At 44.3% G+C, this 25,732-nt stretch overlaps 1 protein-coding gene across 6 annotated transcripts in view; it reads right to left on the bottom strand.

Annotated features, from left to right (window-relative positions):
• strn3 (striatin, calmodulin binding protein 3) overlaps positions 1 to 25,732 on the bottom strand; it is a 259,300-nt gene that overhangs the window by 46,676 nt on the left and 186,892 nt on the right. For all 6 annotated transcript variants that reach the window (XM_078562851.1, XM_078562853.1, XM_078562852.1 and 3 more), the window contains one exon: positions 8,940 to 9,115. In XM_078562851.1, the coding sequence (XP_078418977.1) occupies positions 8,940 to 9,115 (176 nt within the window). The remainder of the gene's footprint in view (positions 1 to 8,939; positions 9,116 to 25,732) is intronic.

Here is a 25,732-nt window from a genome sequence, read left to right as displayed (position 1 = left end):
AAGGAATGTTCCACATACCCCATAAAGAGACAGGCATAGCTGGGGCCCATGTGGGTACCCATAGCCACACCTTTTATTTGGAGGAAGTGAGAGGAGTTAAAGGAGAAATTGTTCAGTGTGAGAACAAGTTCAGCCAGACAGAGGAGAATAGTGGTGGATGGGGATTGTTTGGGCCTCTGTTTGAGGAAGAAGCTAAGGGCCCTCAGACCATCCTGGTGGGGGATGGAGGTGTAGAGAGATTGGACGTCCATGGTGAAGAGGAGGCGGTTGGGGCCAGGGAACTGGAAATTGTTGATGTGACATAAGGTGTCAGAGGAATCACGGATGTAGGTGGGAAGGGACTGGACAAGGGGAGAGAGAAGGGAGTCAAGATAACGAGAAATGAGTTCTGTGGGACAGGAACAGGCTGACACGATCGGTCTTCCGGGACAGTCCTGTTTGTGGATTTTCAGTAGGAGGTAGAAGCGGGCCGTCCGAGGTTGGGCGACTATCAGGTTGGAAGCTGTGGGCGGAAGATCTCCAGAGGAGATGAGGTCAGTGACAGTCCTGGAAACAATGGCTTGATGTTCAGTGGTGGGGTCATGGTCCAGGGAGAGGTAGGAGGAAGTGTCTGCGAGTTGACGCTCAGCCTCCACGAGGTAGAGGTCAGTGCACCAGACAACAACAGCACCACCGTTGTCAGCGGGTTTGATGACAATGTTGGGGTTGGACCTGAGAGAACGGAGTGCAGTAAGTTCAGAGAGAGACAGGTTAGAATGGGAGAGGAGCAGAGAAATTGAGACTACTAATGTCACGGCGACAGTTCTCAATGAAAAGATCAAGAGAAGGTAAGAATCCAGAGGGAGGGGTCCAGGTGGAGGGAGAATATTGGAGGTGGGTAAAAGGATCCGTTGAACGGGGAGAGGACTCCTGCCCAAAGAAGTGAGTACGGAGACGAAGACGGCGGAAGAATAGTTCAGCATCGTGCCGAGCCCGAAATTCATTGAGATGAGGGCGTAAGGGTATGAAACTATAAAAGAAACTAGAAAAGTACAGCACAGGAACAGGCCCTTTGGTCCTCTAAGCCTGCGCCGATCATATTGCCCGTCAACTAAAACATTTTGCATTCCGGGGTCCGTATCCCTCTATTCCCATCCTATTCATGTATTTGTCAAGCTGCCTCTTAAACACCACTATTGTACCTGCTTCCACCACCTCCTCCGGCAGCGAATTCCAGACGCTCACCACCCTCTGCGTAAAAAACTTGCCCCGCACATCCCCTCAATAGTTTTCTCCTCTCACCTTAAATCTATGTCCCCTAATAATTGACTCTTCCACCCTGGGAAAAAGCTTCTGACTATCTACTCTGTCCATGCCACTCATAATTTTGTAAACTTCTATCAAGTCGTCCCTCAATCTCCGTCGCTCTAGTGAGAACAATCTGAGTTTCTCCAACCTCTCCTCATAGCTAATAACCTCCAGACCAGGCAGCATCCTGGTAAACCTCCTCTGCACCCTCTCCAATGCCTCCATATCCTTCTGGTAATGTAGCGACCAGAATTGCACGCAATATTCCAAGTGTGGCCTAACCAAGGTTCTATACAGCTGCAGCATGACTTCCCAGCTTTTATACTCAATACCCCTGCCAATGAAGGCAAGCATGCTATATGCCTTCCTGACTACCTTATCCACCTGCGTTGCCACTTTCAGTGACCAGTGGACCTGTACACCCAGATCCCTCTGCCCATCAATGCACTTGAGTGTTCTGCCATTTACTGTATAATTCCTGCCTGTATTAGACCTTCCAAAATACATTACCTCGCATTTGTCTGGATTAAACTCCATCTGCCATTTCTCCGCCCAAGTCTCCAACCGATCTATATCCCGTTGTATCCTTTGACAATCCTCTTCACTATCTGCAACTCCTCCAACCTTAGTGTCATCTGCAAACTTACTAATTAGCCCAGTTACATTTTCCTCCAAATCATCTATGTATACTACAAACAGCAAAGGTCCCAGCACTGATCCCTGCAGAACTCCACTAGTCACAGCTCTCCATTCAGAAAAGCACCCTTCCACTGCTACCCATTGTCTTCTGATTGTGGCCAACGGCAAATCTGCAAAGGGCCCTCATTTTTCTAATGCTGTGCTGGAGGTATTGGTGGAGGAGGTTGGCAAAAGTAATAGAAGGGAATCTCCAATCCTCCAACAAGCCAGAATATATGAAAGCAAGCTGTGTGGCATGATTGTGCAAAGGTGGCAGAGCAGATAAGTGCCAGAAATATCATTTCTAGAACTTAGCTGCAATGCAGGGGGAAGTTGAATAGTCAGGGTAAGTTTCCTAACTCATTTCTTTCATTAAACTCTGCATAGATTTTCATTACATGTTGCTTCAGTGCTCACAATCCTTCCCCTCCCCTGATAAGCAGCACTCTCCTATCACTGTAGCACTCTTCACCGCCATCTACTCCCACTAATACTTTCTTCAGGAGCTCACTAGTACTTCCTTTACCTCCTCACATCTCTGCCATCATTTATACACCAGAAACATCATGCTACTTTAACAAGCATGCCCTCAAACTTTGCACTACTTTAACACTGACCCGCTTCCATTCTTCTTATAGGGAAGCTCAAAAAAACAGAGAGCAGGCAGCTATATGACAAGGCCATCTTTCATTATGTGCTGTCTCCACGCTAACCACAAGTGATGGACATTTTGGGCAAAGACACAACAGGAGCTTTCAATCTGATGAGGTTGGAGGACAAGTCCTGCAGGATTTTAAACCACCTTCTCCTAATTCCCTTACCACTAAAATCTCACATTTTCATATCGTGCATGATAAATTGTGCTGCTTTCAGAAGCTACTCAGCTATTTCTGCTTACCCATGTCAATAAAATTAACCCTTATTCCTTTCTTCCAATGCATATCCAGAAGCTCCATGCAACCGTCAGAAAGCAGAATAGAGAGCAGCTCTGCAGAACAGGATGCATTACTCAACCTCCAGACTTTCAGACACCAACTCAGAGACTGGCACTGGAGAATAGTTCAGAAGGCTTTTCTTTATTCGTTCATAGGATTCATGTGTCTCCGGCAAGGCCAGTACTTGTTTCACATCCCTAATTACCCTCAAGTAGGTGGTGGTGAGCCAGCTTCTTGAACCATTGCGGTCCATGTGGTGTAGGTACACTCACAGTGTTGTCAGCTGGAAAGGTCTACATGTGGAGGTGCATCCAAACAGCAATAAGTCCTCGAGGTTGCCATCTGGACCATCTCAAATGCCCTCAGTCAAAGTTCGACAGTTGTACATTTCCCAAGCTGTAGCCACTGAAAAACCACCTCATAGAAACATTAATAGGTAACCTAACAACTGAGAGGAACTAGGATTCTGCGTAAGGATAATTTGCGAACAGCCAATGGTTATGCAACTGTTTGTCAAAGTGAAGTCTTTTGGAGCAATGTAATAAAATGTTGTCTTTTGGTTTAGCTGTTGGTCTTCATAAAATTAGTCATGCGATAGGAAAACATGAGACATATTATTTTTGGACTAGGTCAGATTGGAGGAGGAATGACGACGACTCTGGGCAGGGGAAAGGCCATTGAACCATAGAAAGGTTATGGTGCAGAAAGAGGCCATTCAGCCCATCATGTCTGTGCTGGCCAGAAAAAGATGAAGAAACTAGCCACCCATTTTAATCCCACTTTCCAGCACCTGGTCTGTAGCCTTGCAGGTTACAGCGCCTCAGATGCAGATCCAAGTACCTTATAAGTGAGTTGAGCGTTTCAGCCTCAACCACCGATACAGGCAATGAATTCCAGACGTCCACCATGCGTGAAAAAGTTTTTCCTCATGTCACCTCTAATCCTTCTACCAATCACCTTAAATCTATGCCCCCTGGTAATTGACCCCTCAGCTAGGGGAAACAAGTATTTATTGTCTACCCTATCTAGGCCCCTCATAACTTTGTACACATCAATTAGGTCACCCCTCAGCCTCCTCGGTTTTAAGGAAAACAACCCTAGCCTATCCAATCGTCCCTCATAGCTGCAATTTTCAAGCACTGGCAGCATTCTTGTAAATCTTCTCTGTACTCTCTCCAGAGCAATTATGTCCTTCCTGTAATGGGGTGACCAGAACCGTACACAAAATTCCAGCTGTGGCCTAACCAGTGTTTTATACAGTTCCATCATTACATCCCAGCTTTTGTATTCAATACCTCGACCAATAAAGGAAAGAATTCCTTATGCTTTCTTTACCACCTTATCCACCTGTCCTGCCACCTTCAAGGGTCTGTGGACATGCATTCCAAGGTCTTTCACTTCCTCAAATATCCTCCCGTTTATTGAATATTTCTTTGCTTTGTTTGCCCTCCCCAAATGCATTACCTCACACTTTTCCAGATTGAATTCTATTTGCCACTTTTGTGCCCATTGAACCAAACCATTGATATAATTCTGGGGACAACAGCTATTCTCTTAACTATCAACTACATGGCCAATTTTGGTGTCATCTGCAAATTTTCCAATCATACCTCCCACATTTATGTCCAAATCATTAATATATACAACAAACAGTAAGGGCCCCAACACTGAGCCCTGTGGAACATCACTGGAAACCGCTCTCCATTTGCAAAAACATCCGTCAACCATTACCCATTGTTTCTTGTCGCTGAGCCAATTTTGGATCCAACTCGCCACCTTCCCCTGTATCTCATGGGATCTCACTTTTCTGACCAGTCTGCCACGTGGGACCTTGTCAAATGCCTTACTAAAATCCAGGTAGACAACATCCACTGCATACCCTCCTTGTTACTTCCTCAAAAAATTCAATTAAGTTAGTAAGACATGATCTTCCCCTAACAAAACCCTGCTGAATGTCCCTGATCAACCAGTGCCTTTCTAAGTGACAGTTTATCCTGTCTCAGAATTGATTCCAATAATTTCCCCACCACTGAAGTCAGACTGACTGGTCTATAATTTTCTGGTTTATCCCTTGCACCTTTTTAAAATAATAGTGCAACATTTGTAGGCCTCCAATCCTCTGGTAGCTCGCCTGTATCTGGTGAGGATTGGAAAATGATCCTCAGAGCATCCGCCAATTACTCTCTGGCTTCCTTCAACAGCCTGGGATACAATCCATCCGGCTCTGGTGACTTATCCACCTTCAAGGATGTCAGTCACTCCAGTACTTCCTCTCTCACTATGCTTATTGTATCTAATGTTTCACACTTCTCCTCATTAACTAGAATGTCTGCATCATCCCTCTCCTTAGTGAAGATGGAGACAAAGTACTCATTGAGAACCCTGCCCACATCTTCAGCATCAACATATAAGTTACCATATACACCTCTGATAGATCCTTAGTTATTCTCTTGCTCTTAATGTACTGGTAAAACATCTTTGGGTTTTCTTTGATTTTACCTGCCAATATTTTTTCATATCCTCTCTTTGCTTTCCTAATTTCCATATTTCCCTCATCCCTGTACTTTCTATACTATACTAGGCTTTGTACAGACTTCTGTGACTGTCATAAGCTTTATTTTTCTGCCTTATCTTGGCCTGTATGCTTCTGGATAACCAGGGGGGGTCTAGACTTGGCAGTACCACCCTTTTTTTCTGTGGGGACATGTCTACATTTTGCCCGCAGAATCTTTCTTTTGAATCCCTCCCACTGATTTGACACTGTTTTCCCTTCTATTAGCTGCGTCCAGTCCACTCTCAACAGCTGACCTCTGAGCTTCGTAATTTGTCTTCTCCCAATTTAGAACTTTCATTCCTATTCTACCTTTGTCCTTTTCCAAAACGATGTTAAATTTAACTGTATTATGGTCACTATCTCCAAAATGGTCCCCCACTGCTACTTCATTCACTTGCCCAACTTCATTTCCTAAGACTAAATCTAGAATTGCATCCCCTTTCGTTGGGCTTGTTATGTGCTGGCTAAAGAAGTTCTCTTGAATGCAGTTCAATAATTTTGCGCCCTCTGTGCCCTTCACACTGTTCGTATCCCAACTGATATTAGGGTAGTTGAAGTCCCCAACTATTACTGCCCTGTTGTATGTACACTCAGAAACAGTGTGGCTGCCCCTTTTTTATTTGAGCTCAAACCATATGGCCTCATTTGATGCCTCATTTAGTATATCATCCCTCCTCATAGCTGTAATTGATTCTTTAACCAGTAATGTTATACCTGCACCTTTTTTATCCCCCACTCTAAGCTGCCTGAAAACTCTATATCCAGGGACGTTAAGCTGCCATTTTTGCCCCTCCTTAAGTCAAGTTTCCGTTATAGCAATGATATCATGTCGCTATGTGTCTATCTGTGCCCTCAGCTCATCGGCTTTATTTGCCGAGTCACTCACTAATTCTCCGTCCCCCATTCCTGCTCCGACTTTGCCCTCAGGTTCCCACCCCGTCAATCTAGTTTAACCACCACCCCCACCCCCCGACAACTTCCTCAACAGCACTAGCAAATCTTCCTGCAAGGATATCCATCCCAGTCCTGTTCAGGTGTAGACCGTCCAACTTGTAGACATCCCCCAGAAGAATGTCCTGCAGCCGCTCTGTCACATCCTTGACCCTGGCACCAGGGAGGCAACATACCATCCTAGAGTCATGTCTACGGCCACAGAAACACCCGTCTGTTCTCCTAACTAACGAATCCCCTATCACTTTAACTCTTCCTTTCTTCTTCCTCCCCTCCAGTACAGCTGAGCCACTCCCATTCAGGATCTTCTCAATTGTCTTATTACTCTGGTAGTCTCAATGCTGCTGGATTGTGCTCTCTCTCAGCATCTTCTGGTTCCTCACCCCACTCATTATCTTTCTGCTCCACTTCTTCCTTCTCAGGTAGCTCTACAGCAACTCGGCTTTGAGTGGCAAGATTGTAGAGCTTCGTTTCTCAAACTATTTTCCAACCTGACCCTGTTGTAACACTTGAAAAGTAATATGACCACAGATGCCAGTAACAAAAACAGCATATAAGGCAGCATAGCAACATTTAGTATATAATTATTAAAATTCTATTTTAGATCAACATAACATCATTTATGAAAATCTCCACACTCCACACATTCTCATCAGCCCCTCTTTTGGTCTAGTTGCCAGTGCCTGTGACTGTGAAGCAGAGTCACTAGCTCTGGGTAAGGAGCCTGTGCAACAGACAAACAGGAGCAGAAACACAATGAAGTTTAAAGCCACCACTCAGCTTCCTGGCTCAGCCACATGACCTCCCGTTTATTCCTGCACTCCGGACACAATCATTCTCTGCTGGCCTCTGCCTTTGCCAAGTTGGCTCACATACATCCTGGGCCCCGAGTGGTACTCGCCGCTAAAAGTGTTTTCTGAAGTTAAAGAGTACTTTGGGCTCACCATCCGCCCCGTGCTGTTTGGTGCAATTGATCCAGTGGGTCCAGGGCTGTCCTGCCTGAGCGTCCAAACTGGATTGTCTCCTCTCCACAGTCACCATTGCTGCTCAGAGGAAGAGGAGCTCACAACCCCAAATGTGACCTTAGCGACCCCTTGAGGGGCCGCAACCCACATTTGGGAATGGCTGCAAGCAATTATGAATCTTGACAATGGCTCTAGGTTATACTGAAGGATCCCTTCCGAGCTGCCGGACAGTGGATCCAATGTTTCGGGACGACAACAGTTTGTTCAATCAGAACCCTGGTTGCTGTATGGTTCTTACATTGATGCTCAGCATCTGTAACTGAATTCCTACAAGGAGTTAAGAGCCACTGGTGAGGGGGAAGCTCTCATTCCCAGCAGCCAGCTTGCCAAGTGGGTGGAACAGAGGATTATTGAATACTGGGGTACATGAAAATATGATGATTATGCCATAAAAATAACAGACCTACATGAGTCACAGCCTGTGGCCACAAACAAACTGAACATTCAGCGAATGGAAGTCCTTTCTGTTGAAACATTGCTGGCTCGTGATGGGAAGCATGCAAGCCTACGTGCATGTAGTCCATGATGCCCTAGACCAATGGGAATGCAGGCAATTCCTAGTGCTTTTTTACTACTTGTCAGCCTAATTGGGGAAGGCAATGAACTGCTGACACTCAAACAGTGCAGCGACCTGCAGGATCACCGAGCGCACAACAAACAGGCTGATGTCACGAAAAGCAGTTTAGAAGGAGCCAGAGGGATACAAATTTAGTGTCAAACTGACCTTCATTTTCACAGGCAGTGCAGTGCATTCCCTAATGTTAGGCTCCAATTCTCATTCTAACAGGAGGCACAGGTAAGCACCTGTCTCCCATCGCTTCATACATTGCTCCATTGAGATTCAGGTGTGATGTTCTGTTCCTGCAAACACAAATATTGCAACGGCTCCTTCGCCCTCTTCTTGCAGTTGGCATAGATCTTTACTGCTGCTCGTCCTTCTGATTTAGGGGCCTAAGTGGTAGGTTCTGCAGCATTTTCATGTTCAGCAATTAAGAACAAGCAAATCCTGTGAATTAGTTCTTGCCCTCCACAAGTTCACTCTACAAAAGTCTCTTAAGATGAATACTTGCCAGAAACCTGATCTAAAAGGACCCAGAAAGATTAAAAGGATCCAGAGGCTTAACTCAATAGAGGTGAGAATTCTTTTTAAATAGCACTGGTGCAAGCTGCCTTCTGCTATAATTGATGGGTGAGTTAAGGAAACCACGTTTTAGGTGCGCAGGAACATTAATTTCATAAAAGGCTCCCATTTCAGGGCACAGTATCTTTATTGACACGTTTAACAATGCCTATGTTTTGTTTTAGGCAGCCAGCAGGGATGGGTATCAAGTACCAAAACCAATATGGTGTTGTGCATATATTGAATGTCATTATGGTATGGAAAGTCATGCTGCAAAACTTATCTTTGTGGTACCCATTTGGACCTAGAAATTTGTGCGCAGCACATATTAATTTCTACTCCTGTCATATATAAATATGCAATGGTACAAAAGCAACTTAAAAACATACTTTTTGGCAGGGACAGTTTTCTGGAGATTCCAAAGCTTAAGGGTGTGGTCTTCAGAGGCTGTAACCAGCACAGGCTCTACAGGATGGAAAGCTAAAGCACGTACTCCATCAAAGTGACTCCGTAGTGTGTACTTGGGATTCCATGTCTTCCTAAATGCATCCTTATTAGCCGGCAACTGAAAATGAACATATGGTTAAAAATATATTATGTGGCTATACGGTACCCAAAATAAAAGTAATAAATTTGGCAAAAGGAAACAACCTTCACAAGATATCCCCAATTCACCACAAATAATCCAGATTATGATGTTTTCCAAATGCAATGAGGATTGCAGACTGCTATTATATGCTTTCTTTTCCTAGTTTCTCTGCCTCATCTGTTCTGATGCAATCTTCACAATGGTGCTTCTGACATGACTTCCTTTATCCTCAATCAAGGATTCCCCACTCTGTGGCTGACAAGCCGTCAAGCAGGTCCGACCCATTTCCTGCACTTCTGTTCTCATCCTTTCCCTCCCAGATGTGTCCCTTGTCCTCAATTACCACACCACGAGCCTCCATATTCAAAGGATCAACCTCCACTATTTCTACCACCTCCATTGTGATGCCACCACCAAACATATCTTCCCCTCCCGTCAGTATTCTGAAGGAACCGTTTCCTTTGCAACACCTTGGTTCACTCTTCTATCACCCCAATACCTCGTCCCCTACCCACAGAACTTCCATGCAATCACAGGAGGTGTTACGCCTATCCTTTTATCTTCTCTCTCCTCACTGCTCAAGTCCCCAAACACTCCTTGCAGGTGAAGCAGCTTTACAAGTATTTCTTTCAACTTAGTGAAGTATTCCATGCTCACAATGCAGTCTCCTGTACATCTGGGAGACCAAATACTGATTGGGTGGCTGCTCTGTGGAACATCTCTGTTCAGCTTGCAAGCATGATCTCGACCTTTTGAAATCGCCATTTCAACTCACTACTTTGCTCTCATGCTCACATTTCTGTCCTCGGCCTGCTGCAACATTCCAGTGAAGCCTAATGCAAACTTGAGGAACTGCACCTCATCTTCCGATTAGGCATTTTACAGCCTTGTGGACTCAACACTGAGTTCAATAGTTTCAGACCAGGAACTCTATCCTACATTTTGATTTGTGTTTTTTCTTTACCAAGGACCATGTATCTTGTTTCCATGTTTTCACTTTCACACAGAGGTGTCCATCATTCTGTTGTTAACACTTACTCTGGATCAATACTTTGTTTCTTGATTACAACCATTACCACTCTCTTTCACTTTTGTTCATGACATCTTTGTTATTTCTCTCCTGCCCTTTCCTTTTTTCTACCTCCTGCTTCCCCTTTCAACAGTATAGAACCCATTACATTTCTATAATAAAATAAAAACAAAAAACTGCAGATGCTTGGAATCTGAAATACAAACAGAAAATGCTGGAAAAACTCTCTAGGTCTGGCAGCATCTGTGGAGAAAGAAACAGTTAACGTTTCAAGTCCGTATGACTCTTCTTCAGAGCTGAAGAGAAGTAGAAATATGATGGGTCTCGCATTGTTATCATTTTTCCCAAACCCCCCCGCTCCCCACAGGCCCATCTGTCACTTGTTTTTATGTATTGCTTTCAGAGTGCTGTCCCTTGTTCTGCTATTAACACCTTCTGCTAGCTTACCTTTATGCCACTATTAGCACCTTCTTTTACTCTTTACCACTACCGTTAACACTCCCTTTGTCTTGTGTCCATGACATCTTTGTCAATCTCTCCTTAACTGTCACCTATCCCTCTCCTTCTATCTCGTTCCACCTGCTCCAACCCCTCTTAGACAGTATAAAATCCATCATATTTCTACTTCTCTTTAGCTCTGAAGAGGTCATACAGGCCTGAAACGTTAACTCTGTTTCTCTCTCCACAGATGCTGCCAGACCTGTTGAGTTTTTCCATCAAACTTCTACCTCCCTTCATTCCCCGAAATCATATTCAACTTGAAACCTTGACTCTGTTCCTCTCTCCACAGATGCTGCCAGACTATTGAGATTTTCCAGCACGCGCTGTATTTAATTTGCTTTTCTGCACTATATAATTTGCTATAATGCACTATATTTAAAGAGTGGGGAAGACCACAACAAACATATAACCATATTTATAGCGTATCCTCCACGTGCAAATGAATAGACTGTAATCAAAGTGCCCATCACATTTTTACATTGTAAAGATTAATCTAAGCTTCTTTTCTTCACTGCAAAATATCTTCTTAAACCCTTCTTCACCATCTTCTACACCCTCACATCCAACAATAAACGTGAGCAACTTATGGACTTCTTTGTCACTAAAATCATGACCATCTGGCCAGCTACCTTTGCTGAGTATCCATCTGCCACTATCCTATTAGGCTAAACTTCCTCTAAAGTTTCCACCTGCCCTAGCCCTGAACTCAGATCTTTATCTAGTTTTTTCCCCCTATCACCTCTCCCATGCCCTCTCCAATCTCATCCTATGCACGAGACCCGCCTCCTGCTTCCTCTATTTTGTTCCACTAAACTGCTGGCCACCCAACTACCCCTCCTGGTCCCAATGTTAGTTGTTATTTTTAACAGTTCTCTCTCTTCAAGTGCTGCTTTTCTCAATTAAAACTGTTGTCATTACCCTTCTTCTCAGAAAACCAAACTGTCCGTGCCAACTACTGCCCCATCTCCCAACATCCTTTTCTTCTTTGAAATTGTTGTCACCTCACAAATCCATGCCCATCTTTTGAATCCCCCCAATCAGATTTCCATTCCTGCCACAATACCGAAATAGCTCTGATCCAAATCATAAATGACATCCTATGTTACTATAACAAAGGTAAACTAACCCTCCCCATCTATCTTGACCTGTCTGCAGCCTTTGACCGACCACATCATCCTCCTGCAATGTCTCATCACTATCGTCCAGCTGGGTGGGCTTGCTCTGGTTCCATTCTAATCTATCCAATCGTAGCAGAGTATCACTTGAAATGGCTTCATTTCCTGCTCCTGCATCATTACCACTGGTGTCCCCCAAGGATCTATCTTCAGTCCCCTCCTATTTCTCACCTACATACTGCCCTTTGGCAACATCATCTGAAAGCACACCATTAGCTTCCACATGTATATTGACGAAACCAGCTCTACCTCCCCACCACCTCTCACAAGGACTTCACCGTTGCTGAATTATCAGGCTGCTTATTTGATACCCGGCAATGGATGAGCAAAAATTTCCTCCCATTAAATACTGGAAAGACTGAAGACATTGTTTTTGGTCCCTGCTCCAAACTCCATTCCCTAGCTACTGATCCCACCTTTCTCCCAGGCAACAGACTGAGGCTAAATCAGTCTGTTCGTAACCTTGATGTCATATCTGACCCCAAGATGAGACTCTGAGCACATCACAAAGACCGCCTATCGTAACTTTGTCCATCTCAGCTCAGCTACTGCTAAAACCCTCATTCATGCCTTTGTTGCCTCCAGGTATGACTATTCCAGTGGATTCCTGGCTAGTCACTCACATTGCACCCTTCGTAAACTTGAGGCCGTCCAAAACTCTGCTGCCCATGCCTAAACTTGCAACAAGTCACTTCCACCCATCACCCTCTATTCTCTCTGACCCAAGTCAGGAAATGTCTTGACTTTAAACTTCTCATCCTTGTTTTCAAATCCCTCCATGGCCTCGCCCCTCTCTATCTCTATAACCTCTTCTAGACCCACAAGTCTTTGAAATAGCTGCATCCATCTATTAGGAACTCTTGAGCATTCCCAATTTTAATAACTGCAGCACTGGTAACTGTGCCTTCAGCATTCTGGGCCCCAAGTTGTAGAATACTCTCCTGACATTTCTCCGCCCCCTACCTCGCTTTCCTTCTTGAAGAAGCTCCTGAAAACAAACTTCTTGGTCATCTGATCAAATATCTTATATGGCATATTTTGTTTTATAATACTCCTAAGGGGTGCGTGAGGAGGCAGGCAACTATGCGTCTGTTCACGTGCTAAGTTCTGGTACATCCTTTTCAGGTTTTAACTATAGATTAAGAATCAAGACCTGAAATGGTACTAACCTTCAAATAAGTTAGATTAGCTTGTTAAGTTGAGAGCTGCCTGGAGTGGCAGCTGTCAATCACTTGAAAGCAGTTGGTTCAAGTGGTGTTAATTACTGTAGCAGGAAGCTAAACTAGCTAGTGACTCATCAGAGGGCCTATAAAAGAGATAGGCTTTTCAAACCACACGATCCGTAAGGGGCATGTGAGGAGACAGGTGACTAAGCCGTAGTGAGAAGAAGGCTGAGTGAGAAGCGAATTAGGTTCATGAGTAAATTCAGTGCACGGGGGAAAGAGGTGTGGTACACAAGGGAATTATTCAAAGTTAATTAAGAAAGTAATTAAATTAATTTAACTAAATAACAAAAGTAACAATGGCAGTACAGGTGCTATGTTGCAACTTGGACGCCAAGGCGATCCAGGGTAAACACATCTGCAGAAAGCGTAAGCAGCTAGAGGAATTCCGAATCAGTATTATTGATCTGAAAGCGGGATTATAGACACTGCGCAACATATGGGAGGGGCAGAAATACCTGGGCACATCATTCCAGAAGATGGTCATGCCTCTTAGAATAGGGTCGTCTGTTTTGGTCAGCAGTGGGGAACAGGAGGATGTGACCATAAGTGGGGCAGGTAATGGCACCAAGCAGACAGTAGTGCAGGAGCCTCAGACTTTGCAATTATCAAACAGGTTTGAGATGCTCACAACCTTTATGGACGAAAGCAAGGTCTGCAAGATGGATGAGCAGGCAGGCTATGGCACCATGGTACAGGAAGCCGTTCAAGGGGAGGAGAAAACAGGAATGTAGTGGTAGAAGGGGACAGTATAGCGAGGGGGATTAACACTGTTCTCTGCAGCAAAGAGCAAGAGTCCAGAAGGCTATGTTGCCTGCCCGGTGTCAGGGTTTGGGGCATCTTCTCAGGGCAGGAGAGGAACTTGCAGTGGGAAGGGGAGGATCCAGTTGTTGTGGCCCATGTAGGTACCAACTACATAGGCAGGACAAGGAAGGAGGTTGTGCATAGTCAGTATGAGAAGCTAGGCACCAAATTAAGAAGCAGAACCTGAAAGGTAATAATCTCTGGATTATTACCTGAACCACGTGGAAATTAGCATAGGGCAAATAAGATTAGAGAGGTGAATATGTGGCTCAAAGGCTGGTGTGGGAGAAGCGGGTTCCGGTTTGTGGGGCACTGGCACCAGTACTGGGGAAAGTGGGGGGCAGTCTACACTGAAACCATGCTGGGACGAGTGTTCTTGCAAATCGCATCACTAGGGAAGAAGAGAGGGCTTTAAACTAAACAAGGGGGTGAGGGATCAAGCTTGGGTAGATGTGGCAAATCAAGAGGTAGATTCCAGGCAGGAGACCATAAGAGTAATATGGGAAACCAGGGTCATAGAATAGCAAGAATGGGCAGAGAGATAAAACCTAAGAATGCACCAATAGTCAAGATTAGATGTTATAAAGATAACAAAGACAAAACTAAAGGCTCTGTATCTGAATGCACGTAGCATTCATGACAAAGTAAATGAATTGATAGCACACATTGAAATAAATAAATATGATCTGATAGCCATTACAGAGACATGGGTGCAGGATGACAAGGATTGGGTCCTGAATATTGAAGGGTATATGACATTCAAAAAGAACAGGAAGCTAGATAAAAGTGGAGGGGTAGCACTGTTGATCAAGGATAGCATTTGTGCAATAGCTGGAGAAGACCTTGGTTCAGAAGATAAGGATGTAAAATTGGTTTGGGTGGAGATGATGAATAGTATGGGAAAGAAGTCACTAGTGGGGGTGGTCCACACGCCACCTAACAGTAACCACAATTTAGGACAAAGAATACAAGAAATATTGAGTACTTGTGATAAAGGGATGGCAATAATCATGGGTGATTTTAATCTACATATAAACTGGAAAAATCAGATTGGCAGTAGCCTGGATAAGGAGCTCACAGAATGCTTTCGAGATAGTTTCTTAGAGCAGCACGTTCTGGAACCAACCAGAGAGCAGGTTATATTAGAGTTGGTATTGTGTAACTTGACAGAATTAATTAATGACCTCAGAGAGAAGGTAACCCAAGGTAGCAGCGACCACAATACGATTGAATTTTATATCCAGTTTGAAAGGGAGGAGAGTGGGTCTAAGATTAGTATTTTAAACTTAAATAAGGGCAACTACGGGGCATGAGAGCTGTGCTCACTGAAGTGAACTTGGACACCAGGCTAGAGGATAGGTCAATAGAGAAGCAGTGGGAGACATTTAAGGGGATATTTCAGAATACTCAGAATAAGTATATTCCTACTATAAAGAAAAATTGTAAAGGGAGGATCCACCACCTGTGGTTAACTAAAAAAGTTAAGGCAAGCATCAAACTTGGGGACAAAACATAACTGTGCAAAGCTGAGTGGCAGGTCAGATGATTGGTCAGAATATAATGAACAGCAGAGAGTGAATAAAAGGTTACTTGGGAGTAAGAAATTGGAGTATGAGAGGAAGCTAGCTAGAAATTTAAAAACGTGTAGCAAAGAGTTTCTACAGGTATTTAAAAGGGAAAATAGTAAATGGAGGGTTGGTCCTCTAGATAATGACAATAGGGAGTTAACTGTGGATAATAAGGAAATGGCAGATGAAATGAACAAATATCTTACTTCTGTCTTCACTATAGAGGATACAAAAAACATTCCAGTAATAGCTATAAATCGGGAGGTGGAAAGGAGAGAGGAACTTGGTGAAATTACAATCACTAGGGAAGTGGCACCGAGCTAACTGTTGGGGCTGTGGGCTGACAAGTCTCCTAGTCCTAATGAACTTCATCCTAGGGTCTTAAAAGAGGTGGCTAATGAGGTAGTAGGTATGTTGGTATATATTTTCCAAAATTCCCTAGATTCTGGAAAGGTTCCATCACTGGAAAGTAGCAAATATAAACCCTTTATTCAAGGAGTTGGGGAGGCAGAAAACAGGAAGCTATAGACCAATTAGCATGAATTGATCATTAAGCAGGTTCAAACATGGACAAAATAGCTGAACTCCCGAGGTAAGGTGAGAGCGACTGACCTTGACATCAAGGCCACATTTGACCGACCGTGGCATCAAGGAACCCTAGCAAAACTGGAGTCAATGGGAATCAGGGGTAAAACTCTCCACTGGCTGGAGTCATACTTAGTGCAAAGGAAGATAGTTGTGGTTGTTGGAGGTCAGTCTTCTCAGCTCCAGGACATCACTGCAGGAGTTCCTCAGGGTAGTGTCCTCGGCCCAACCATCTTCAGCTGCTTCATCAATGACCTTCCAACATAAGGTCAGAGGTGAGGATGTTCGCCGATGATTGCACAACGTTCAGCACCATTCGCGACTCCTCAGATACTGAAGCAGTCCATGTCCAAATGCAGCAAGACCTTGACAATATCCAGGCTTGGGCTGACAAGTGGCAAGTAACATTCGCACCACACCATTATTAATTATTATTATCCATTATTAAGGATGAGATTTCAGAATACTTGGAAGTGCATGATAAAATAGGGCAAAGTCAGCATGGTTTCATCAAGGAGAGGTCATGCCTGACAAATCTGTTAGAATTCTTTGAGGAGGTAATGAGTAGGTTAGACAAAGGAGAGCCAATGGATGTTATCTACTTGGACTTCCAGCAAGCCTTTGACAAGGTGCCACACAGGAGGCTGCTCAGTAACATAAGAGCCCATGGTGTTAGAGGCAAGGTACTAGCATGGATAGAAGATTGGCTGTCTGGCAGGAGGCAGAGAGTGGGGTAAGGGGGTTCTTCTCAGGATGGCGGCCGGTGACTAGTGGAGTTCCACAGGGGTCAGTGTTGGGACCACAACTTTTCACTTTATACGTTAATGATCTAGATGAAGGAACTGAGGGCATCCTGGCTAAGTTTGCAGATGATACAAAGATAGGTGGAGGGACAGATAGTATTGAGGAGGCGGGGAGGCTGCAGAAGTATTTGGACAGGTTAGGAGGATGGGCAAAGAAGTGGCAGATGGAATACAACATGGGCAAGTGTGAGGTCATGCACTTTGGTAGGAAGAATAGAGGCATAGACTATTTTCTAAATGGGGAGAGAATTCAGAAATCTGGAGTGAAAAGGGACTTTGGAGTCCTAGTCCAGGATTCTCTTAAGGTTAACTTACAGGTTGACGCGGTAATTAGGAAGGCAAATGCAATGCTGGCATTTATTTCGAGAGGACTAGGATATAAAAGCAGGGATGTGCTGCTGAGGCTTTATAAGGCTCTGGTCAGACCACATTTAGAATATTGTGAACAATTTTGGGCCCCGTATCTCAGGAAGGATGTGCTGGCCCTGGAGAGGGTCCAGAGGAGGTTCACGAGAATGATCCCAGGAATGAAAGGCTTAACATATAAGGAATGTTTGAGGACTCTGGGTCTATACTTGATGGAGTTTAGAAGGATGAGGGGGGATCTGATTGAAACTTACAGAATACTGAAAGGCCTGGATACAGTGGACGTGGGGAAGATGTTTCCATTAGTAGGAGAGACTAGGACCCGAGGGCACAGCCTCAGAGTAAAGGGAAGACCTTTTAGAATAGAGATGAGGAGAAACTTCTTTAGCCAGAGAGTGGTGAATCTATGGAATTCATTGCCACAGAAGGCTGTGGAGGCCAGGTCATTGAGTGTATTTAAGACCGAGATAGATAGGTTCTTGATTGGTAAGGGGATCAAAGGTTATGGGGAGAAAGCGGGAGAATGGGTTTGAGAAACTTATCAGCCATGATTGAATGGCGGAGCAGACTCGATGGGCCGAATGGCCTAATTTCTGCTCCTATGTCTTATGGTCACACGAGTGTCAGGCAATGACCATCTCCAACAAGATAGTATCCAACCATCGCTCCTTGATGTTCAATGGCATTACCATCACTGAATCCCCCACTATCAACATCCTGGGGGTTACCACTGACCAGAAACTGAACTGGACTAGCCATATAAATACTGTGGCTACAATAGCAGGTCAGAGGCTAGGAATCCTGTGAAGAGTAACTCACCTCCGGAATCCCCAAAGCCTGTCCACCATCTACAAGGCACGTCAGGAGTGTGATGGAATACTCCCCACTTGCCTGGATGAGTGCAGCTCCCACAACTCTCAAGAAGCCGGGCACATTCCAGGACAAAGCAGTCCACTTGATTGGCACCACATACACAAACATTCACTCCCTCCACCACTGACGCACAGTAGCAGCCATGTGTACCATCTACAAATGCACTGCAGGAATTCACCGAGGCTCCTTAGACAGCACTTTCCAAACCCATCCAGTACCACCTAGAAGGAGAAGGGCAGCAGATAGATGGGAACACCGCCACCTGGAAGTTCCCCTCCAAGTCACTCACCATCCTGACTTGGAAATATATCGTCGTTCCTTCACTGTCGCTGGGTCAAAATCCTGGAACTCCCTTCCTAATAGCACCATGGGTGTACCTACACCACATGGACTGCAGTGGTTCAAGGCGGCAGCTCACCACCACCACCTTCTCAAGGACAACAAGGGATGGGCAATAAATGCTGGCCCACCCAGCAAAGCCCACATCCCATGAATGAATAAAAAAAGGTTATAGTTGGGAGGAATCAGCATGGTTTTGTGAAAAGGAAATCATGTTTAATCAATGTATTGGAGTTTTTTGAAGGAGTTACATGCGCTTTGGATAAAAGGGGAGCCTGTAGATGTTGGATTTCCAGAAGGCATTTGTTAAGGAACCACATCAAAGGTTATTGCGGAAAATAAAAGCTCATGGCGTAGGGGTTAACGTATTAGCATGGATAGAAGGATTGGCTGGCTGGCAGAAAACAGAGTATGCATAAATGGGTCTTTTTTTGATTGGCAGGATATGACGAGTGGAGTCCTCAGGGGTCTGGGCTGGGGCCTCAACTTTTTACAATTTACATCAATGACTTAAATGAGGGGAGTGCACATGACACAAAGATAGGTAAGGAAGTATGCTTTGAAGTGGACATAAGGAGGATGCAGACGGATAGATAGGTTGAATGAGTGGGCAAAACTATGGCAGATGGAGTATAATGTTGGAAAATATGAAGTTGTTCACTTTGGCAGGAAGAATAAAAAAGCAGATTATTACTTAAATGGATAACAGCTGCAGAATTCTGAGGTGCAGCGGGATCTAGGTGTTCTAGTGCATGAGTCACAGAAAGTTAGTATGCAGGTACAGCAAGTAATTAAGATGACTAATGGAATGCTATTCTTTATTACGAGAGGAATTGATCATAAAAGTAAGGATGTTATTCTTCAGTTATACAAGGCACTGGCGAGACCACATCTCGAATAGTGTGTGCCGTTTTGGTCTCCTTATTTAAGGAAGGATGTAAATGCGTTGGAGGTGGTTCAGAGGAGGTCTGCTAGATTGATACCTGAAATGAGCAGGTTGATTTATGAGGGAAAGGTTAGACAGGCTGGGCTTGTTTCCACTGGAGTTTAGAAGAATGAGGGGTGACTTGATTGACATATATAAAATCTTGAACTGTACTGACAAGGTGGATGTAGGAAGGACGTTTCCTCTTGTGGGCAAATTCAGAACTAGGGACACGGTTTTAAAATTAGGGGTTGCCCTTTTACGACAGAGATGAGGAGAATTTCCTTCTCTCAGAGGATTGAGAGACTTTGGAACTCTCTGCCTCAGAAGGTGGTGGAGGCGGGGTGATTTAATACTTTTTAAGGCAGAGATAGATAGATTCCCTTGCCTAACAAGAACCTAAGGTTTTCATGGGTAGATGGGAGTGCGGAATTCGAAACACAAACAGACCAGCCATGGTCTTAATGAATAACAGAGCAGGCTCGAGGGGCCGAATGGCCGACGTCTCCTCCTATTTCGTATGTTTGCAAGTACCTTGGCGATGTTTTATTCCATTGAATGCATCATATGAATACAAATTCTCGTTAAACTGGACTTCAGGACTTTTACTAGCATTGATTTCTCTGTGAAAAATGAAACCAAATAGGCTCATGAGTGGAGTCCTGCAGGGGTCTAGCCTGGGGCCTCAACTTTTTACAATTTATATCAATGACTTAGATGAGGGGAGTGAAGGCAGAGAGTTCCAAAGATGCCAAGGGCATCACATTTGAGTGAAATTGACATCAAGCTCCATGCACTGGCAGTGAAGTGCTCCCACTTCGTGTCCCACATGACCATGTAGACTTAAAATGTTGTCCTTAGCATAATCCCAATTGTACCACCCTCTGCCCAATTACATAGTAATCACAGAGACATTAGGACTTCAACAGAACCTCCTTATATACAGAAAAACTTGACAGGCCAGCCAACTGTAGAGAAAAGGAAGGTGGGATTAACATTTCAGGCCTATGACACTCAGTCAGAACCAGAGGGTGCTACAGGTGAACAGCTTGTAAGGAAGAACCAAGCCAGGCAAAATGGGGCAGAGGGGGAAAAAAAGGCAATTGTCTGTGGTTTTGTAGAAGTATTAAATAATTGATAATGGCGTATGCCAAAAGGAGACAATAATGAGATAAATGAGAGAAATAAAAAAAAAACAATCAATCAAAATTCAGAAGATGTGCCCAAGGCTATAGCAGAACACCAGAGGGGGGGAGGGAAAAATGGGAAATCTGGTAGAGCGAGATGGTTCCTGTGGCCTGGGAGTGTGGTGGAAGTAAAGGCATGTAAATACCAGGAGTGCAGCTACTTGACAGGCTGTAATACAGAATCTCCATCCCAAGCACCAGCCACAATCTCCTCACACTTGGAAGTGCTAGGATATTTCAAACAACGTTACAACTTAATCACAGCATGCAGTAAGACCTGACCAACAGCCAGGCTTGGGCTGATAAGTGGCATATACCATATGTGCCACACAAGTACCTGGCAATGATAATCTCCAACAAGAGAGAATCCCCATGACATTAAGTGGGATTACCATTGCTGAATATCCACTATCAACATCCTGTGAGCCACCGTTGAACAGAAATTTAACTCGACCAGCCACATAAACACTAACTTTAAGAGCAGGTCAGAGGCTGGGTATACTGTAGTGAGTGACTCACCTCTTGACTCCCCGAAACCTATTCACCATAAGGTACAAGTCAAGGGTGTGATAGAATGCTCTCCAATGCTCAGATGAGTGCAACTCCAACACTTGAGAAGTTCAACAACATCCAGAACAAAGCAGCCCACTTGATCAGCTACTGGACAATACGACTGCAGTGTGCAACACCTACAAGATACACTCCGACAACTTGCAATGGTTTATTCAAAAGCATCTCTCAAACCCTTGTCCTCTATCACCTAGTAGCACAAGGGCAGCAGGCTCATGGGAGCACCATCACCTAAAATTGTGACTTAGAAGTGTCTCACCACTCCTCCATCACCCCATCGCCACAGGGACTTCAGCAGATCAAGAAAACGGCTCACCACCACCTTCTCAAGGGCAATTAGGGATGGGCAATAAATGCTGGCTTCGCCAGCGAAGCCCACATCCTGTAAATGAATATTTAAAATATTAGGGATGGGCAATAAACTGCTGGCCTTGCCAGTGATGCCCATATCCCGTGAATGATTAATGAAAAAACATCCACTACCTTTTATGACTAGATGCGGTAAGGCCACAGAGTTTTGTCCTGATTCTTGATTATAGGACTACCTAACCTAGGATGTAGCATGCTGCTTTTGGTGCTCAGCAAGCAAGTAACCCTGCGTCTTGTTTTGTGGTCATGTCTGGTGTTTTTCCACACGTGCTTTTCTCTGCTCCCCAAGTCCAGATTGATGTTGATAGGAAAGTGGAAAATGTACTGGAGAATGCTGTTACAGACTATGGTGATGTACAGTCCTGTTGATGCTGCTAACTCACAATAACTTATGGGTACCCAGCAATAGGCTGCTAGATCAGTACTTGATTTGTCTCACTATACAATGGAGGATGCCCTCAATGTCAATGTGGTCTGCACAGCAACTGTGTGCTTTTATTACTAATGCTATCAACACAGGTAGGATTGAGAAGACTAGCTGAGATCAGCTACTCCCTCAGGGTGATTCCCTGACCACCTGACACAGACCCAGTTTTGCAGCAATGCCCATCAGCCATCCAATCAGCGGACAAATGGAGTACTTTGAACGTTAAATGCCCTTGACAGCAGCTGGAAGTTTCTGCAGTGGCAGCACTGGGTTAAAACATCTTGTTTTTATTGTTGATTTCCAAGCTACTCTTTATCACATACATTGAGATCATCAACCCAGGGTATCTGCGTCTTTTCTCACCTCCGTGCTCCCTCCAATGGTTTGTGGAGATAAATGATACTAAAGGGAAGAAACTAATGATAGGAATTTCTTTTTTAGGTCAACAGGTTAAGAATACACAGCAAGAGAAATATATTACGGATCATAAATAATTGTTTATCACCTCATCCAGGAAAAATTGGGACAGATAGAATGGGAAGAAGAGAAAACATGGACTGGAGTTTACGGGGTACCGTTGGTCTAAGAAGTCAGCTGAAAGTCAACCCATGAAAAAGATGGCTGTCTCACAGCCATTTTACACTCGATGAGGTGTAAACTGCCTCAGTGCAAGACTCCCTCCACATCTGGGGATTTCTCCTTAGTCCCACCTCAGAGGCCAATCCGATTGGCTGGCAGCTCTGGAATCCCAGCAGTGCCAGGTTTGAGTGGTGGCCACTTCTAGGATTACAGCCAGTCTCCAATGGTTATCAAGGCTGGACTGCAGGTAAATCTGGAGTATCGGTGGGCCTGGTTGGGACACAGGGGATGCTCAAAGAAGAACCCCTCCTTACCCAACACCTTGCCCCGTAAAAACTGCCAGACCACCTGCTTGACATAGGCCTCCCTCTGCCGTAAGCAAACTAGCAGCAGGGGCGTGATGAAGTGGCCATTAGGGCAGGCCGCTTGTGCCACCTCCGCTGACGGTAAAATGGGAGACAGTTGGGGAGGGTGGGGGGGGGAGGGGGGGGCAGTAAGGCAGCAGGCAGGCCACATTCTGCATTTTATGAGTCCCCTGCTTTCAAACATGCCGGCGGGGTGCGTAAAATCCAGCCCCATGTTTCCATTACGTAATAGTGGATTATTACATGATCCAAATAATTTAGAAACCTCCAGGAATGGAGATAACAATAAATTTGAGATTATGCAAAACCTGGCAACACTGGAACTAGTATCAATGAGACAGTGAAGCAATGTTCATAAAAAGGTGTAATTCAGATTTAAGTTTCACTCGAAAAATTATAAAATTTTCTGAAAGCAGATTTTGAGAAAGGTAGAGCACACCAAACTTTTAGAGGGGAGGACTACAGAGGTAAAGTGGAATAATTTCAAAAACATTGCTGAAAAAAAGAGACATGCTGCCGAATCTTTTTGTCCTGCACCAATCAGGACAGATGTAAGAATGCTAAATTTCAAATATAGCAACAATTTGTACTGCATGAGAAAGGGTACCGATTGTTTGGCAAGTCTGTTTGATTGATCAAGGTGTTGCCCTGGCGAATGTACCAGGGAGCAAATGTCCCTCTTTTTGAATTAAAGCATCAGGGACAATGTTTGAACATATTCCTTTTGGCCTGCAGAGGACAGGTCCCTTCATATGAACGTATGTAGTTTTAACAATAGTAAGTGAGCTACACTGCAAGCCCGACTGAATCTTAAATTGGTTGTTAGTGGAATTCTTTGCACAATGGGGATTGTTCAGCAAGTGCTGCCCAATCGTGGAATTGCATTTAACGCTAATTATTATATTCTGAGTTTTGTAAGCACGGTTGGTTGAGTAGGGTCAGTCATCTGCCTATTGCGAACAGCCAAAGGGACATGCTGTTTAATATGATCCGCCAGTTGTTGGGATGTATGGTTTATGTACCTGGCATCGCACCAGTGAAGCCCACATACCACATTACTCATTTACGTGGTAGACAGAATGTCTTTTTGGCTTGACAGCAGCAACGTTAATGGAAAAGATCACTCGTGTTGCTACTGCATAGTAACAGCATGAAGCTTCACCGGTTGCTCAAATATTTGAGATACTTCACTCTTCCAGGGTAATTTGAGGCAGACTGGACACTTTTCAGGTCTGAAAATGGTGGCTTCAGGCCCATTTGTATGTGTGTGAGATACACAGTGAGCAATGATCTGATCACGGTATCCATTATTCTGAAGCTACTATAGGATAGCTTCGATACACCTCATTTTGGCGACAAGCTTGCATGGTGAGCAAATAGCTCTGGCCCCATTTCCGAGATTGCCAATAAGACCAATGTTATAGCACATAGAGCTGTAGGAATCCCAATATGTATACTGGCCAGTGAAGGTAGGCTTGCAGTAGACAGCAGTAGAGAACACATAAGCAGATTTTCTCAATTAGCACTCTAGGAAAGGGTGAATTTGAGTGCATCCCGCACAATAAGATGTGTAAGGAAATTCTTACATGCAGTTGCAGATTCAAATACAGCAAACATGTCATCTATGCATCAGAAATATGCAAGGTCAAGGGTCAGTCCAATAAAAACACGTTTCTGTTGGAAACCAATGAAAATGTTAGTGACAGCTAACCCTAGAGGGGAACCCATGGCAACGCCATCTAATGGGGCATGGATTTCAGCAGTTCAAGGTGGTGATTCATCCCTCACCACCACGTCAAGGGCAGTTAGAGATGGCAATAAATGCTGGCTTTGTCAGCGATGCACACATCAAGCAAAACAGAATATAGAGATGCAGCAGACAAAACTGGCACCCTCAATGCAGTGGTAACAGTTAAAAGAGAGTACACGTGCTGGCTTCCTTCCAAGCAACACCAAGAGTGATAAATAGGATATTAAGATTATCAGCTTGCATGTTCCATTGAAATAGTTGTGGAAATATTTCTGCGCTTGTGACAATTCCTTGTAGCACCAGTAGATGGTACTCTAAAAGAACTTTTAAATTCTCTAGAAAGCTTGGCTACGATTTCAGTAGTGCTATGAAGCTCTGCCACATCTTTTCTGTAGCTCCATCTACTGGCTGACTTTATTTTTAAATGACAATTTTAATTTCTATCACTACCTGATAGGCCAGGATGATTTTTTCCTTTTTATTTTAACGTGTCTTGCTTATTGACATCCCAGCTAGTCCTTGGTTGCTCGCGCTTCCAGCCCTCTCTAAATTTCATTCCTGACCTGAGGCGCATAATGTTTTTGCTTATTTTTCTTGTTTTTTCCAATAAGACCATAAAACGTAGGAGCAGAAGTAGGCCATTCAGCCCATTCTGCTCCGCTATTCAATGAGATCATGGCTGATCTGATAATCCTCAACTCCACTTTCCTGCCTTTTCCCCATAACCCTCGATTCCCTTACTGATTAAAAATCTGTCTATCTCAGTCTTGAATATGCTTAATGACCCAGCCTCTACAACCCTCTGTGGTAAGGAATTCCACAGATTGACTACCCTCAGAGAGAAGAAATACCTCCTCATCTGTCTTAAATGGGCGACCCCTTACTCTGAGATTATGCCCTCTGGTCCTAGACTCTTCCACAAGGGAAAACAACCTCTCAGCATCTACCCTGTCAAGACCCCTAAGAATCTTATATGTTTCAATAAGGTCGCCTCTCATTCTTCTAAACTCCAATGAGTGCAGGCCCAACCTACTCAACCTCTCATCATAAGAAAATCCCTCCATACCCAGGATCAACCTAGTGAACCTTCTCTGGATTGCCTCCAATGCCAGTATATATTTCCTTAGATAAGGGGACTAAAACTGTTCACAGTA

The sequence above is a fragment of the Cetorhinus maximus genome, chromosome 18 (assembly GCF_964194155.1).
Source record: "Cetorhinus maximus chromosome 18, sCetMax3.hap1.1, whole genome shotgun sequence".
NCBI classification, from domain to species: Eukaryota; Metazoa; Chordata; class Chondrichthyes; order Lamniformes; family Cetorhinidae; genus Cetorhinus; species Cetorhinus maximus.
The sequence above is the reverse complement of the archived record's forward strand: the minus strand, read 5'-3'. Positions and strand labels throughout refer to the sequence as shown.